Source organism: Hylobates moloch, unplaced genomic scaffold, assembly GCF_009828535.3.
Source record: "Hylobates moloch isolate HMO894 unplaced genomic scaffold, HMol_V3 SCAFFOLD_13, whole genome shotgun sequence".
Taxonomy (NCBI): Eukaryota; Metazoa; Chordata; class Mammalia; order Primates; family Hylobatidae; genus Hylobates; species Hylobates moloch.
In genome coordinates, this window is record NW_026652288.1 from 71,952,444 (window position 1) to 71,969,423 (window position 16,980).

General features: G+C 40.4%; 1 protein-coding gene and 1 long non-coding RNA gene across 7 annotated transcripts in view; one reads left to right on the forward strand and one right to left on the reverse strand.

The window, feature by feature from the left end:
• The window catches only part of PPM1L (protein phosphatase, Mg2+/Mn2+ dependent 1L), a 315,103-nt gene extending 306,893 nt beyond the window's left edge, over window positions 1–8,210 (forward strand). For all 6 annotated transcript variants that reach the window (XM_032173924.2, XM_032173927.2, XM_032173925.2 and 3 more), the window contains 2 exons: window positions 606–767; window positions 4,010–8,210. In XM_032173924.2, the coding sequence (XP_032029815.1) occupies window positions 606–767; window positions 4,010–4,356 (509 nt within the window). In that variant the 3' untranslated portion in view covers window positions 4,357–8,210. The remainder of the gene's footprint in view (window positions 1–605; window positions 768–4,009) is intronic.
• Window positions 1–16,961, reverse strand: part of LOC131380995 (uncharacterized) — a 29,125-nt gene extending 12,164 nt beyond the window's left edge. Inside the window, exons 1-2 of the long non-coding RNA XR_009209379.1 lie at window positions 13,849–16,961; window positions 11,758–12,624 (exon numbers count right to left, since the gene is read on the reverse strand). This is a non-coding gene — a long non-coding RNA (uncharacterized LOC131380995). The remainder of the gene's footprint in view (window positions 1–11,757; window positions 12,625–13,848) is intronic.
• Between the last annotated feature and the right edge of the window lie 19 nt (window positions 16,962–16,980).

Below are 16,980 nucleotides of genomic sequence, written 5' to 3' on the forward strand. Positions count from 1 at the left end.
GTCATCATCAGAGCTTTTTCTGCTCCTGTCTTTATGGTCCGCCTCCATCACACCCTGGAGCTGACCTGTTTCTGGCCACCAGTCTTTGCTGTCAGACTTTGAATAGGCAAGCACAACCTGTCCTGACATCAGCAGCTTCCTCATGCTCCATAGGATTCCGCTGTTGGCATTTCTAGGCCCCCTAGAAATGAGGATCCCACCACACCCCCCCATCCTTCCCACTTCCAACTGGGACTTCACAGAAACTCAGCACCAAGCAGAAGCCTGAAGTGTGTATCAGTTGACTGAAACTTCAAACTGATTTTGTTTCTTTCCTAATCCTTTTAAATGTGATATGTGTTTAAGAGTAGCAGAGACAAAGTGATTTAGGAAAATTATAATGTTATCCTAGCCTGTTTTAGTGACACTCTAACATGGTTAAGAAAATTGACTGTCAGATTTCATCATTGTTGTCGAAGTGAACAGCCATCATTCTCAGAGTGGCTGGAGTCAAATTCTCACCCAGCAGAAGCAATTTTAATGACTGAAGAATCCAGTTACCACAAGAAGCAATGGAACCTGAATGCACTGCTGACCTCCCGCATTCTCTCTCTTCTATTTTTCAGGCACAACATGTTTGATTGCTCTGCTATCAGATAAAGACCTCACTGTGGCCAACGTGGGTGACTCGCGCGGGGTCCTGTGTGACAAAGATGGGAACGCTATTCCTTTGTCTCATGATCACAAGCCTTACCAGTTGAAGGAAAGAAAGAGGATAAAGAGAGCAGGTGAGCTTGTGAACACCTCCAAGAAATGTCTGCTGTCTTGCTGGTGAACAAGGTGGCTTGCTTGGAGAGCTCCTGGATAAAATGTTCAGTTACCTGGTATTAGAGAGGCTGCTACTGAGGTAACTGAGATTGACTTTGTAACGTTGCCTATCAAATAAATGGCCACTAAATCTGTCTCTTCCTTCATAGCCAAACATTCCAAAAGAACTAAAAAGCCCATTTCCAGTTTAAAGGCTAATAAGATCTTTGGGCCCCGGGTTCTCACTTTTCTCTAGCCTGTTGCTATATGCTGCTTCCCTCGGAGCCACACCAAACTACTAATCATTCCTAAAAAGACCTTGTTTCTGATACCTCTGTGCCTTTGCAAGTGCTGTTCTGGGTCACAATTACTTGTCCCATAAGACTCAGTTTAAGGTGTTCTTTTGGAAGCTTTCCATGTCACACTGTGGCAAGGGCCTTCCCATTCTGGGGTGGATGCCCCTCTGCCTTTCCCCAGCATCCTATGTGGACGTCTTGGGTCACCTTTTATAATACATGGACATACCTGGCTCTCCTATCTGCCTTGCCTTCCTGTCACCTCTTTGAAGACAGGAACTTGGTTTTGTTCATCTCTATGCCTTGAGCATTTGGCTTAGTGCCTGGTATAAGTAAATATTTCAGAGCAAGGTTGGGGGTAGAGGGGTCCCTTATTCATTCATTCATTGGTTTATTCAATATTTTAGGAGCTGGGGATAAAACAAAACCCCATTCCCAAGCTTTCATGAAACTTACATTCTGAAATTGGCATGGGGGTGAGGAATGGAGTAAATAGACATTAACAAAAAAAAAAATAGTAAAAGTAAGTCATTCATACAGTATATTAGAAGTTGATAACTGCTATGGATAGACATGAAGCAGGTAAGGGGAGTGTCAGGGAATTGTAGTTTTAAGTAGTGTGGCCTGTGTGGGCCTTGCTAGAGTGACGTTTGGACAAAGACTCGGAGGATAATTATCAGTTGATTATTACATTTTCATAATTCGATTTCAGAGAATACCTTTATACCTATGGAAGGGAAGAATTCTGTAACTTTTCAGACTGAGCGCTGCAGGATGTATGCTCTTCATGATGTGCCAGGCAGCAGGCCAGCTGTCAGAGGGGAGCAAGCGGGGTGCTCATGTACACTAGTATCTGACCAGGATGGGCCCCTGCTGTCTGGATTAATCTGCACATTGACTCTCGATCTCTACAGGTCAGCTTCTGCCCAGTGAATGAATTGAATGAACCTAATCAACATTTTAGTTTTCACAGTAGGGAACCATACTGTTAAGTCAAAATGTGTTGAATTTTATTACAACCTCCTGCTTCAGTGATTGCTTGAGTTGCAAAATAGTTTTTAATGAAAGCATTGGTCAGGTTTTCTATTGATGGGATGAAACGAATGATATTTTAGGAGCATCTATCAAGCTTTGATGACCTCCAGGCAGTAGGAGCAAAGTTCTCTGGCTTCCTACTTGTAAAACACCATCTGCCTGCAGGAGTCCACTGTGAAATTAAGATACAGTTAGCCCAATCTTGCATCAGCACAGGCAAGGACGTGTACACAATACACCTGAAAATGTCATCTTACCGTTCGGTGCTCTCTTTTGAAATATGGCCATTTTATCCTTCCTCTTCTTCCCTGGCATACCCACTACCCATGCCTGCACCCTACATTGATTCTTTGTAGAAGCAAATTTGGACACTGTCTCCAAGGAGGTTAATCTAACCTCTCTGTTCTTTTACATAATTTGATCAACGGCATATGTTATACAGGGCTTAAGAAACAGTGATTGGTTTTACCATCTTCATGTGTGTTTTCTCTGGCCTCAGCCTCTTTTCAGGACATCTTTCCCCCTCCTGCTTAGCATGACAGTAAGGTCCAGCCAGTCTGGGCCAAATACATGTCTTTCTGTCGCCACTCCTTATACTGTTTCCAACAACAACATTAGCTGTCATTTATTGTGTGCTCATCCTGTGCTGGCAGCAAAGCCTAGAACTTTACACATACACCTTCTCTTTGCCTGTCTTAAGAGGTTGATATTATTCTCATTTTGTAGCCAACAAACTGGAACTTCACAGAGGCTTATGTGCCCAAGCACACACAGCTAGTGAATGGTGAGACCACAGCTGAAACCCAGGACTGGGTTTTATGCTCTTGCCTACTAGACCATGCTTCCTGGAATGTCCTCCTACATATCCTGCCCACAGATGTTTCACCCATCGCTCAAAGCCCACCTTTAATGTTCATTCTACCCTCATGATCAGAACCAGAAATTATCCCTCCCTTCTCCATCTGCCTACAGCATTTAGCAGACACTGGTCTCACCCTGAAGAATACCACTTTGTGCTTATTGTATTTAATACTTTTTGTGGCTTAATTCTCCTGCCAGGCTGTCTACTTTTTTAAAGAAAGGTCTGGATCTTGTATAACTTCATATCCTGCACATTGCCTTCCATGGAGTAGGTATTTAGTAAATATCTGACAAATATGTGAATGAAGAAAAAAATAATAGATACAATTGTTAAGTACATATTATGTTCAGGGACTGTGCCAAATGACTTATGTGGAATAAGACCTTCATTTCTCAACAACCCAATAAAATAGATACTGTCTCTATTTTGTAGCCAGGGAGACTGAGGATCAGAGAAAGAGTTTCTCATCCAAAGTGAGACATGGTTAGAAGAGACAGAGCCAGGAATCACATTCAAGTAGTCTGACCCGAGCCTTTAATGACTATACTAATATGTGCTTTTTCTTAATGTTGATACTATTTGGAGGGACAGAGCTGTTTTAAGATCTATATAGGCACACTTAAGAGTGGCCTCAGGCCAAATGATGTATACGGTGCCTGTTCACCTGCCTTTCAGCATTCCTTTGCCACTCTCCTCAAATCCCTACCCTCATGCTCTCTACTGTCAATCACTGAGCCACCATGGTGTCAAGTTAAAACCAATGCCCTCCCCCATATGTATCCCCCACCTTCAGTACTCTTACTGATATATTATTGAAATCCTTCAAGATGCCAGGATGAGGGTATGAGGATCAACTGGTAGAGTATGAAACCCCAGGCCATGCAGTGGGTCCCAGGAGTGACGGGGTTAAGGGGAGTGCTCATGGCCCAGTTCACATAAAGTAGGTCACCCTGTTGTGCACGCACCTAGACTATCCCAGGTATGTGAGATATCAGCTGGTCAAACTAATGGGCTCATCCTGTCTTTCTAGGTGGTTTCATCAGTTTCAATGGCTCTTGGAGGGTCCAGGGAATCCTGGCCATGTCTCGGTCCCTGGGGGATTATCCGCTGAAAAATCTCAACGTGGTCATCCCAGACCCAGACATCCTGACCTTTGACCTGGACAAGCTTCAGCCCGAGTTCATGATCTTGGCATCAGATGGCCTCTGGGATGCTTTCAGCAATGAAGAAGCAGTTCGATTCATCAAGGAGCGCTTGGATGAACCTCACTTTGGGGCCAAGAGCATAGTTTTACAGTCATTTTACAGAGGCTGCCCTGACAATATAACAGTCATGGTGGTGAAGTTCAGAAATAGCAGCAAAACAGAAGAGCAGTGAACCCTTCAGGGGTCTCAGCTGCCTTAGACTAAAGGACTTTCAACACACTGGTCTCTTTTAATTTAGTGAAAAGTGTGGGAGTTGTAATTAGGATCATCCATCCCAGACATGGAATCCCCCCTCCCTGGTGGTCTTAGGTCTATAATCAGTGACGAACAGAGGGTGCCGTTGGCCAATGTAGTTAAGAAACTGGAAAATGGTTTCTTCATGTTATCCCAACTCTTTCATCCAGTGCCCAAAATATATAAATAAATAGCTGTAGAGTCACATATATGAAGTGAATAGCATATGTGCCATTTAGTCTCCCTGAAGATTCTTTTCAAGATCCTGTTCAGGGTCCTCCAGGCATCAGCTGTTGTGTCCTCTCTTTGGAACAGTGGACAGGACAGGCCACCCAGTGCTGCAGGAGACAGGCCACTGCGTCACCTGTGAGTGGTCAGGGGCTGATGTGGCCAACACCCTCTGCCAAGAGACAGAGCTGTCCTAAGAATGCTTTGTCCTTCTGAGCCCATGTTTTCTGCTCAGTAGCAGCTTGGAAGCAGATTTGGAATGGTTTATTATTTTGGCTGCTCTTGGGGACTGCAAGAAGCAGAGAGGATGAGAGACCAGTGGCAACTGCCTGCACAGCAGAAATAACCCTTTTCCCTTGCTTCCTTTAATAGTTAAATAGACTTTATATACCACCTGACCAAACTTTGTGCATTTATCCTAATCATGCATGACCGTTAACCTTTTGCTTAGTCCTTACCGTATGTAACAGGCAGCTGTTAAATTCACCGACATCCTGATTTTTCATCTTACGTGACCAAGAAACCACATTGGGGAAATGAAAAAAGCAAGCCACAATACCATGATTCCTTCTGTTTTCAACAGTAGATGAAGGAAATGATACTGAATGAGTCACAGTGTTCTCTGGCAAGTAAGCTGTTTGCATTGAGAAAGGAGTGAGCTGGTGAGGTTACCACCCTGAATTGAGCTCCAGCTGCCAGTTTTTGTGTTTTTCCTTGCCCCTTTCCAAGTAGTTTTCAAGTGTCACGCAGTGTTCTGAGAAGCAGCAGCCTATAACTGTATTTGTGTTCCTTGAAGCCAGGTGGAGTTCCCAGCTACTGCAGCTTGGGATTTGGTGGGAAGCTACTGGGATGAGCTTCTTCTTGACAATGGAAAGGCAGCAGTCTTTAACATTTGGTTGCAAATCTCCATCCACATCAGGGAGCTTTCCCCAGGCAAACACAAACCGCCCCCTGTGGCCTGCAGGCCTGCAGGGGAGGCAGCAAAGGGATCTGGCAGTGGCAACACAGCAAGTCGGGAATTCAAGCGTGAACCCATATTGGTAAGTGGGCCAGAATTATTTAGGGGCCTGGCTTGCTGCTCTCCATTTCCTGTATCACTAATGTATCGTTTTTCCAACCTTGGTATTTTATAAGTTTATTTAGAGAAAATGCTGGGTCACTCTCTTTGCCTAAGGTGACTCAAACAGCCAAACAAAACTGTCGTTGCCTCCCACCCCTCTGTATCTACCTGGTTTTGTTCTTGCCTTGTGAGCATTTGTGGTTATAGCTTCCCATATGCCACATTCACCGGCCACCTCCTCGCCGTGGAGCCCTGCCCTCTCCCCTCCTGCTGCTGTAGAGCTTTCCCAAAGCAGTGTCCAGGAGAGAATTCGAGAGAGTGAAGAAATTGCCTTGTGGATGTGGAGGGCTGCAATCTGTCTTGATTTCTCCAAGCACTTAACTTTCTTTGACTGCACTGAGAATTGCTGATTTCCCATGAGATTTGCTTACTTTTTGTTTACTATATTTTCCAGAATTATTACAGTTAGAACCTTGGTTATTGTTTTTTAGCCATAGAATCTTCTAGTACAAAGTATCTGCCACCATTTTAGATTTAAGTAAGCATTTGCCTATGGGGAGACACTGAATATGTGGATGTGTGTATTAATATTTGGGGTGAGGACAGGGAAGGGAATGTGGAAAACAAATGCTGGCTGTGAGCAGTGCTGAGATGGCCAGGCCAGGCGGCTGAGTTTGCTTGGAAATTCAGGACATTCTGACTCCTAAGAGTTGCCCCCACCCACCATTGAACTGAAATCAGCACCAATGGTGTCAGCACTTTACAGCCCATAGCCAACTTTCTTTATTTTTAACATAGCACAAAAATGTATAATAGCAAGGAAAAGACATTTTTAAATTCCAGTTATTTTTATTGTCTAAAATGAAAGCAGCAGTGTTTTGATAAAGATGAAAAAGAAAAGCTACTAAATTAGTAAATCAGTGGTTACGTGCCCTGCAGAATTTCTTAACAGATGGTGCTTAGTGCACGAGTTACATAACTTTCTAACTGAGGTTCACAAGGCGTCTTCTAAATTTTGCTTTGTACAATTAATTCATTTCTGATGTTAACCAAATAGAGTGTATATATCCTACTCCCATTACTGCCTCTTTCCCCCCTACTATGGCTTGTAGATTTTCAAAAGATAGAAGTTCTAAGCAAAACTGTAGCAGTTTCATTAATAGTTAGGATAGTTATATCTAAAATCAGAGTATTTTGTTCCCTTCCTTCTGGAACTCTCTCTCCCTAGCCCTTTTCCAGCTGTTGGGGATGTGCAGACATCACTCCTGGGGTGCCCTGTGGTACACTGGCTGCTCCCCAGGGACCTGGGAATGCTGAATCTAGCCATTAGGGAAATTGATTTGAGATGTTTGCATGTGAAGCTTCCCTAAGCAGTACTGCCAAAGCTTTGGAATTGTCACCCAAGGCTTCCTAGACTCCCTAGCTAGCTCGAGTTCGAATTGCCAATAGTCCCCATGGTGCCAAATTTTGGGATGGTTTTACAGTCTTTTAGAAATGAAGATGGGAATGGCCATGTGCTTATGAGACCTCAGCAAGATGCCAGGCCCAGGTCTCCATTAATGCAGTGCTCTGCTGCTGCTCCACTGGCAATTTGTACTCTTAACATAGGTTGGGGGAGGGACAGCTAGGGAAATTTTTTTTTTAATTAATTGTATCTACAATTCTTTCATCATAGGACTAAACAACACTTACATAGAAAGCTCCAAAGCTGTTCCCAAGACCTGTATTTATTTTATATGAACAACTTGCCCCAAGGCAATTAACTCTGAATTGCTGTTCTAATGTGACATATCTGTGTACATATGTACATATTACTGGTAAGCAGTGGCTGCATTTTATTCCTTGCTGTGGACTGAGGTATTGGCTTCTTGAATCTTGTGTATGTCATAAGAATATTACACAGAGAGTGTTATAGTGAAGGATGCAAGCTGGATAATTTAAAACAGGCCTTATTTCATACAAGTATAACTATTACATCATTTTGGGTAAATGGCAAACAGGATTGCATGAGAGTGATGGCATCATCATTTCAATTTAATCTGAAGTGACTCTAGGAATTGATTTCACTGTTGGATTCTAGGAAATTGAGTCCACTGTTTCCTTTGCATTTAATTTCCTTTGTGTTTAATTTGACCACAGAAACTTTTTTGAGTAGCACCTAGTAACATTGCAAGAACTTGTGTATCAAGGTGTATCTTGATTTTCCTGATTTTTTTTGTTCTCCAAAAGTTGTTGCCAGATCTCTCTTGCAACTGTGTCAACGAAAGGTCTGTGTTTAGAAAAGGCAGCATATCATTGTATATTTGAAATTATAGGAATATATGCTTTGTATAAAACTTTTCCAATGATTTCAGAAATTCTTTTTTCCTCCTTTTGACCCACCACTAGACTGTTCATCCCCTAATAGTTCCCCCAAATTGCCTTAGCATGTCGCACCAGCATTTGTCATCCAGCTCTGGAGAAATGACATGACTGTTTGTTAGATACTATGCCTGTTTAATTGCCTCTGGATTAAGTCATTGATATCTAGACTTTTGAGCTAGTTAGCTATAGAAATAATAGAGTCCAGTGTTTCCCAAAGTGTGTTCCAAAGAACACAAGTTCCAAAGGTGCTCTTCTACATATAGGATTCTAGGATCAAATAAGTTTGGAAAACACATACCATCTTAGAAAGTTAGTAAAAATGAGCACATTAAAGGCTCTAATTTAAATGTCCTGCAGGGGAGAGAAAAAAACAACAAATATCTACTGTCAGTTAGCCCAGTGTTTTCCAGATTAATTTGACCACAGAAACTTTTTTGAGTAGCACCTAGTAACACTGCAAGGAACTTGTGTTCTAAAGAACACCCTTTGGGAAATTCTGGTATATTGAAATATTGCTGTGTTTTCATTCACGATGACTCTTAGTAGTAGCAGTACAATTTGCAACTTAGAAGCATGAGCCTTTCATATATGAAGCTGACTTGTTAATAAAAGCAGTGTTAAGAAGTAGTATGATTTAATATGACCAACAGCAGCCTCATATTGATAGCAGAACAATCCTACTTAAAAATGCCGTGGCGCAATGTCGGCTCACTGCAAGCTCCGCCTCCCAGGTTCACACCATTCTCCTGCCTCAGCCTCCCGAGCAGCTGGGACTACAAGCGGCCTCCACCACACCTGGCTAATTTTTTGTATTTTTAGTAGAGATGGGGTTTCACTGTGTTAGCCAGGATGGTCTTGATTTCTTGACCTCATGATCCACTCGCCTTGGCCTCCCAAAGTGCTGGGATTACAGGTGTGAGCCACCACACCCGGCCATCCCTTTCTTTTATATGAATAATGAGCAAGAGCCCTGCCATAGCTAGATATGTCTCAAATTCATTCCAAGATCTTTCCATTGCTTTTTTGCAGTTACCTTTGCTTTTCGGGTTGAATCAAAATGAATAGTTTTATATTTCATTACTATGTGATATTTGAAAATAATATATAGAAAATCACAGAAAAGGAAAAACACAAATTTGACTTTAATTCACTTTTGAAATTTTAACGATTTTTAAAACTAATGATCCCTTATATAATAATTGAAATGTAAACTATTAACACTTATTTACTTTCCTTTATTGTCCTCTCTGGATTCAGTGAAATAATTTGAAATCAATTAGAGTTCATACCTTCTAAAATTCCTGTCCCGTATCATCCCTTTTGTGTTTTATGTACATAATTAAGTTTAGCAAGTTATCTCTTGCCTAAAATGTGAGGCCTTCCTGTAGTTCCACAGCAGTTACTCTTGGCTACAGAAATAGGTTTGGGAAGCTATGAGAGATTACCCCAAAGTAATGGATGAAACAAATCTAGTCGAAAACACGGTACGGAATGAATTAAGGCAAAAGTCATTAACTTAAAATTACATCCAATATTTAGGAATAGCTCACCATCTGCACATTATCCAAAATATTTTAAAAAACTAAAAGTAAGATCTCTTAGGCTAGGTGGTGGATTGCAAAGGGCAAGGGGCAGTTGATGCCATGAGGCTTCCAACAGATGCATTTCTAAACATTTTTTCTAATATGTAAATTTGTTTGCTGATCCTTAGTAATGTTAATGCTTTGTCTATTTGTTATTTTTACCACTGTTGTTGAACAGCAAACTGTTGAGGCTAGGGTTGATTACTGATAGTTTTTATGTGTTTAGTAATAACCACAGCATCATATGTACAACTGCTTTAATAAATCCAAGTTAAGGACTTTGAGGAGAGCATGTAGCAACTATTCATTTTAACAAATCATCACAGACAGTTTCCCTGTTCAAAGCGCCACCAAAAAGCAAGCATGCAGCAAAGGTATAGATTGTATTTAGAGATGTGGTTTCATTTATTCTTGAAGTCCTATAACCTTGCATTATTTAAACACAAAATCCCACCTAACATTTGCCAAATCCAAGTTAATCTCAAAAACCTCCGAGGACATTGAGCACAAGCATATTACTGTGAAGGCACTGGTGGCAGACTGTGGTGGAGAGAGGGTTGAGTGACCCAGAGCAAAGCCTGCACGGGTTACTCGCTGCCACTTCAGGAGAGGGCTTGTATCAGCTCTCATTACCTTTTGTCATGAGGCAGTTCATAAGTTAAATATGATGTCATGCATTATCTCAAAATATTTCTATATCAATTAGATAATTCACGATGTAAAATGTGTTCATGCAGAAGCAAAGGCAGATGTAATAGTCAAGTATCAGGGAAAAACCCCTTTAGGATACCCAGACATTAAAAATGTAAAAAGTAGCTTATAAGAAATGTGGATTATCAGAATTTTACTATATATAGGTTGTGTTTAATAGTAATTTCTGACACCTGCACATAGATCAAGAAAAGGCAGTTGTTACCACTTTTCACCATTCAAAAAATGGACTTCTCTCTTAGCGTATTGGTTAATGCTTTGCTTATTTGTTAATGAGGATAGCACTTTAATTTTAAAGCTTCCTTTTGTAGGACTGATGGCATGGGCAGAATCACATTTAAGAAAAATGGTTTGGAACACTTTCTAATAAAAAACTGTAAAATCAGTTTCCAGTGTGGTCAAAATTAGAATGTAAAGGAAAGCATTTTTTAGAAAATACAGAAGCCCAAATCAAGGGAGAGTAATATAAAAGGAAATATTTTAAATTAAGAAAAGGAGGTGTTATAGTTTATTACATCATGAATTATGCTTTCTGCACTTACGCTCTTAGTGAAGGAGATAACATTGGAGAAAATGAACATTCTGTTATTTATGAAGTTAGTAAAATTGCAGTCCCTATTCCATTTTTTTCTGATGAAAATGGATACATGAGATCTCATTTATTGCTGTCCTCAACACCTTTACTGTCCTAGGTTCCGTTCACGTTCCAAATTGTGGACAATAAAACTGAAGTCAGATAAACATAGTCACAGCTACAACTGAGAGGGAGTTTTAACATAGTGGTAATTTTGCAAATGCCAACATGAATACTAGTGAGTACTCAATTTACAACAGACAATTTCACAAAAACAAACCACAGAGTGATTTGATATTCTTGCTTCTTAGAGAGTTTTCTAATCCATATAATGCAATGGGTCAGGTTGCTCATATAACTTAAAAAATTAATCCTGTAGAAATGATGTATTAGACATCTCTAACCCAAGAAAAAGATGTCTTTTGTATAAGTTTTAAATTCTCATTTGTCTATCTTAGGACAAATGATGACTTCTTCGTGTAGTAATGAAAATGTCTAAATCCTGCTGTGTGGAGAAAAGCTAGAACCATGGGACATTAAGCAAGAATACTCCTCTTATTTAGGCTCCCAGACTACAACTAACAGTCTTTATTTATCATCTTGGTTATTGTTTTATCTCAAGCATATACAGTGTGCAGAAAGTAGAATAATGAATAAAATATGACCATGGAGAAAACCCATAACTTTTGCTTCTATTCTAGAAAGCAGTGTTTGTTCTTTTTAATTTATTACATGTTCACATTGAAACTCATCTACAATATTGTCTTTCAGTTTACTCTTCAATTACTAAAGCAAGTGATTTTGATATATAGCACTTACACAACTGCAGTTCAGGTCACAGAATTGAAATCTATTTGATAGTGTCTCAGCATTCTCATGGGCAGCCAGGAAAAAAAAAAAAAAAACAGAGAGAGAGAGAGAGACAAACAGAAATTTTAGTGGGTTCAGATAAATGATTATTCTGACAAACCTGGAAAATAGTAATTAAACAGTTCATTCCAAAAGACCCCAATGTAAACTCTGCTCACATACATAATTTGTATAAGGAAAATGTATGAGTTTTTTTCTTAAAAATAGAAGCATCATTGCATTTATAACAGATTGCTCAATCTTATGAACAGATTACATTGGGAAAGTCACTATTATTGCTGTAAGTGTGTTTGTATATTTTATTCTTTCCTTTTGTGTGTGTGTGAACATCTACTATGTGCCAGGCAGTGACTGTGTCTGAGTGAATGTATCCATTGGTGAGCACTCAGGCGCCATCACTGCCCTCTTGGGGCTTACACCCTAGTGGGGACTCAGAGATATTATAACACTCAATATTGACCCAATGGGATGAAAATTGTTATCTTCATGATTTCTTCCAATGGGCTTAGATTTGTTGGGACAGGGCAGAATTAGAATAATTATTTCTCACATATAAGAGTAAGTGATATGAGATTGGGAATTTCTTGCCAACACTCAAGCAAACTGCAGAAGATAATTACTCCATTTTACTAGCTCACCTAGTTTCTGAAGGATGGTGTGGGGAGTAAGACATGGAGCCTCTGGGGACCAGGATGGGAGGTGGGACTGTCCCAGTGGAGGGTGCCACTGGAAGCCTCCACCCAAGTGGGCCAGCAGCTGTGCATGGGTGCAGCAGTAGGCTGGTGAAAGCCAGGCTGTCTCTCTCTCAACATCTTTCTGGGGGAAGAAAAGGATTATAGAAAAGGAGAAAAGGGAGGAGCAAGAACATCTCTCCATGGCCTATTTTTATTTTTGTTCCCAAGAGACTAATGTAATAACCTTATGCCCCCAAAGAGAGCCCAGAACTGAAAGTATCTTCAGTGTTTCTGAGTATAAATCAGTGAATCTGTTATATAGAAAGTTAACATTTCAGCACAATTATTTCCTGATTTCAAATATGAACAGAAGACTAAATGTCAGATTTTTTAAAAATAATAAATTTGGTATCCATAGTTACTTTACACATTCCAGAGTCTAAGCATGGAATTTAAGTTTTGTATTTTGAACAAAAATAGCAACATCTGTTTTCTGTATGGCAAAGAAAAACTAAATCCCAGACTTTTATTTTTAACCACAGAAACCATCACTTCTTTCTAAATTATTTGCTTGCCTGCTCATTTCCCCTAAACATGTCTTTCTGTTTATGCCAATGGCTTTTTAAATCCAAATACTAGTTATTGCCGAATTGCATTAGAATCCTATTGAATTAGAATAATTCATATACTTCATATACTAGACAGTAAATGGTTAGGGACGGTAAAGATCTGATTGTGATCAAAAGTAGGGTTTTTGTTTTGTTTTTAATCATGAGCACATATAAAAGGAAATTCTAATGAAACCAAGCCAATTTCTGATTTAGTAAGATTAAAATCATAGATGGAGCTCAGTTACTAAGGATGGAAAGGAGGAAAGCACAGAGTGGGGAGAGAAAAAGGGGAAGGAAAAAAAATTGAGTAGTGTTTTTTTGGGGAACAGTATAATGTCTCAGAAGTTCTTATCTCTTATCCTGCTGATGTTGAGACAGTGGCTTTGTATAAGCTTTTATTTATACCTATTTCAACATCATGAAAATTTTTCCATCAGCATTTTCTTGCAACTTTAAAAATCACAAGGGATTATTTGTTTATAAAGAGATACAGGATCTATAATTTATTGGCAATACTTTATTTTAGGAATCTTCAAATTGTATTTAATAAATAAATCACAGGTCAAAATGACTGTCAAATCAATCAGGCTTTCTCGTAAGTTATTTCCTGAAAACTATCCATGATAAATACAAAAAGCCTTGGTGAAACCTCATTACTCTTGGAAGTCTTCAGAGGTTATTATACCCACTGATCTATATTTGTCTCTAAGAGACATCTGAAACACAGTTACAATGTCAATGTGGTGTAACATTACCTGTAGTAGAGCTCAGAGTATATGGCAGTGCACGGTCACTCAAGATGCATGGCGTGTCATTTGGGTCGCTTTGATGGGTTGCTGGGGTAGAATTAGCCTTGTAGAGACTAACGTGTTCTTGCTATCTCTGATCCTGTGTTGTATAAAAATGAACAGCTAAAAATTTACCCAGGACAAGATTAAAGCAAAAATAAACACATAAAGTTGTTAAGACTTTAAACATGAGACTGCTGGTATTAAGTTAAACTCATTCTCCATTCTAATATCTGTTCTTGAATTTTATAATTTCTCTATGCCTTTGAGTTGGAGTAGCTGAGTTGGGGTTCTATGTGGAAAGCAAAGAAACAATTCATGGGTAAAGGATAAGACCAAAGCTAACAGAAGCAAGAGGCAGGAGGTTTCGAGACTTTGGTGCTTTCATTTGGAAGGGGAATAAGCCTGGCTCTGGTTCAAAACAAGGCAATTTATAAACATGTATACAATGTATGCAACAAAAAATGTTTATTGTAAACCTAACACAACTTTTACCCAGCTTTATAGTAACGCATCGACAAAGTTTATATAGTAATTACTATAAGGTCACAAGGGTTACATTATACACAGATGTAGGCTCCAGCAACACAGCATGATGCACCTCCGAGAAAAGTGTTCAGAACAGAATATCCATCTGCAAAGGTTTTCACAAGATGCAGGAAGAAACACTGTAAAATTTGGAGACAGAATGAAATAGAGGTAAACTCTCTCCAGGATTCTAGGCTCTGAAGAGTGGTTAGTACTCATGGCTTAGGCCATATTGTAGTAACATGGTGACTTGCACTAACCATGTAGATGGAGTTCGTGGATTAGACAATTCTCAGAATTTTCTAGAAAAAGTTGGGGCCAGACATAGTGGCTCTCGCCTGTAATACCTACACTTTGGGAGGCCAAGGCAGGAGGATCACTTGAGCTCAGGAGTTTGAGACCAGCCTGGTCAACACAGTGAGACCCTTTTAAAAAAAGGGGAAAGAAAAGGAGTTTGTTATGCAGGTGAAACAATTGCCTACTCTACCTGCTTTCAAATTTAAGTCTGAGAAATATAAAAGTTCATCTCTACATATAAAATGCTTTTTTAAAAAGTTATCTTGTTTATATGCTAAGGTTCACTAAAGGAGAAAAAAAGGAAGTGCAGAAGTTTTTAAAGGTACATATAAAAAGGGATTCACTACAAAAGTGAAGTTAAATTTCTCTCCTAATCCTACTATTCATTGAGCTATGAGATAGAGTGGACTATCACTTGATTTGTGAACACCAAATTAACCTCTACCTACAGCTTTTCAACTGTTCTTCTCCTGAAACCGTGAAAGACTTTTTAAAATAAATCAATCACAGCAGCCTTGAGGGATGGGAGAACTGCCAGATCTGTGTCCAGAGAAACAGTCACTGCAATGTGAATTTACCAGAAGTCAGAAATTTTCCACCTTTTCATTTGTGAAGAGGGCAGAGTGAATGTTGTTAACATCAGGCCCAGAACCTACTTTGTGCCAGGTTCATAAAGTAAACCTTCCCTGATGCTATTCAGTGAGTAAGCAGTAAAAGGCAAGCAAATGTGACCCTGTCCTCTCTCCTCGTTCAAATGGGAAGACCTGGCTCCATATTGTGATGGCTTCATTAGTGAGAGATGTGTACTCTTCAGGTTTGTAACCAGGATGCTGTGCCCCATTCCATGCTACCATGGAATTCAGACTCTGCTGCCTGAAATGGAAGGCAATCACTTATTGAGGAGCAAGGAAGAGAAGGCATTTTTTATTTCTGCTATCTCCAATCCATCAGTGTGGGCTGCTCACTCAGGCTGGGATCTATTCTCCGACAAGATGCATCCCAGAGCATGGAGCTCCTGCGTCATGGACAAGCTGCTTTCTGTCTGCCTCACGGGAAATTGGGTTTATCTCTTCACTTCGGCCCCACTCATCATTGGCCCTGACCCTCAGGAAGAGGAAAACTGTTTTGTACGTTCCTAAAATTTGGATGCCCTCAGCTGTAACAGACCACTGCACCCACCATGGTCAGGAACTCACACATGCAGGGCCAAGAAGTCTGTGGTCACAGGGTTGGTTCAGTGGCTCAATGATGTCATCAAGAGCCAGGCTCTCCACCTCAGCCACTGCCCTGGCCTTCAGGCTGTTCTCATGGGATCCACATGGTTGCTTCAGATACTATCATTGCAGAGCTAACATCTGGCCAAAGAAAAGGAGACTTTCTCCCTTGTCTTTATTAGAAAGCAACACCCCCAGAAGCCCACCAGCAGACATCACCTGGGGTCCCACTGGCTGGGATTGGTTCACATGTCAAAGCATGAGGAGCAAGAAAGGCTGGTAAAGAGCAGTGGCAGCCTGAGCAACATAGTAAGCCCCATCTCTACAAAGTTTTTGAAAAATTAGCCAGGTGTGGTGGCACACGCCTGTAGTCCCAGCTACCTGGGGGGTGCTGAGGTGGGAGGATCACTTGGACCCAAAAGCTCGAGTTTGTAGTAAGCTATGATCGTGCCACTGTATTCCAGCCTGAGCAACAGAGCGAGACTCTGTCTTAAACAACAAAAGTGACTGAGGTGGGAGGCAGCCCCTGCCTGCACAGAAGAAAGTGGGATGCTGGGCACGTGAGGCTGGGGGCTTAGCAGCAAACACAGCATTTGGCCTGCACCCCAGCAGTCTTTGCTCATGACATTTTGATGCCACTTTTTACCTTTACCTAAATTTGTTAATATATTTGTTAAAACATCTGTGTTATAAAAATGATTTATCTTCATTGTTGAGACTGAAATAAAAGGTACTTTTAAAGCAGGAAGAAATCTTTGAGAGTCATTTTCTGTTCAAATTTTGTTATATTTTCATCCTGTTTCTGTAGTTTGTACATATGTTGGAAGAGAGGGAAGAGTGGCATTCAGAACCATCACAGCAGTTGCTGCAACCTTTTAAAAGAATGACAAAATTTATCTTTTTTATTATTATTATACTTTAAGTTTTAGGGTACATGTGCACAATGTGCAGGTTTGTTACATGTGTATCCATGTGCCATGTTGGTGTGCTGCATCCAATAACTCATCATTTAGCAATAGGTATATCTCCTGATGCTGTCCCTCCCCCCTCCCCCCACCCC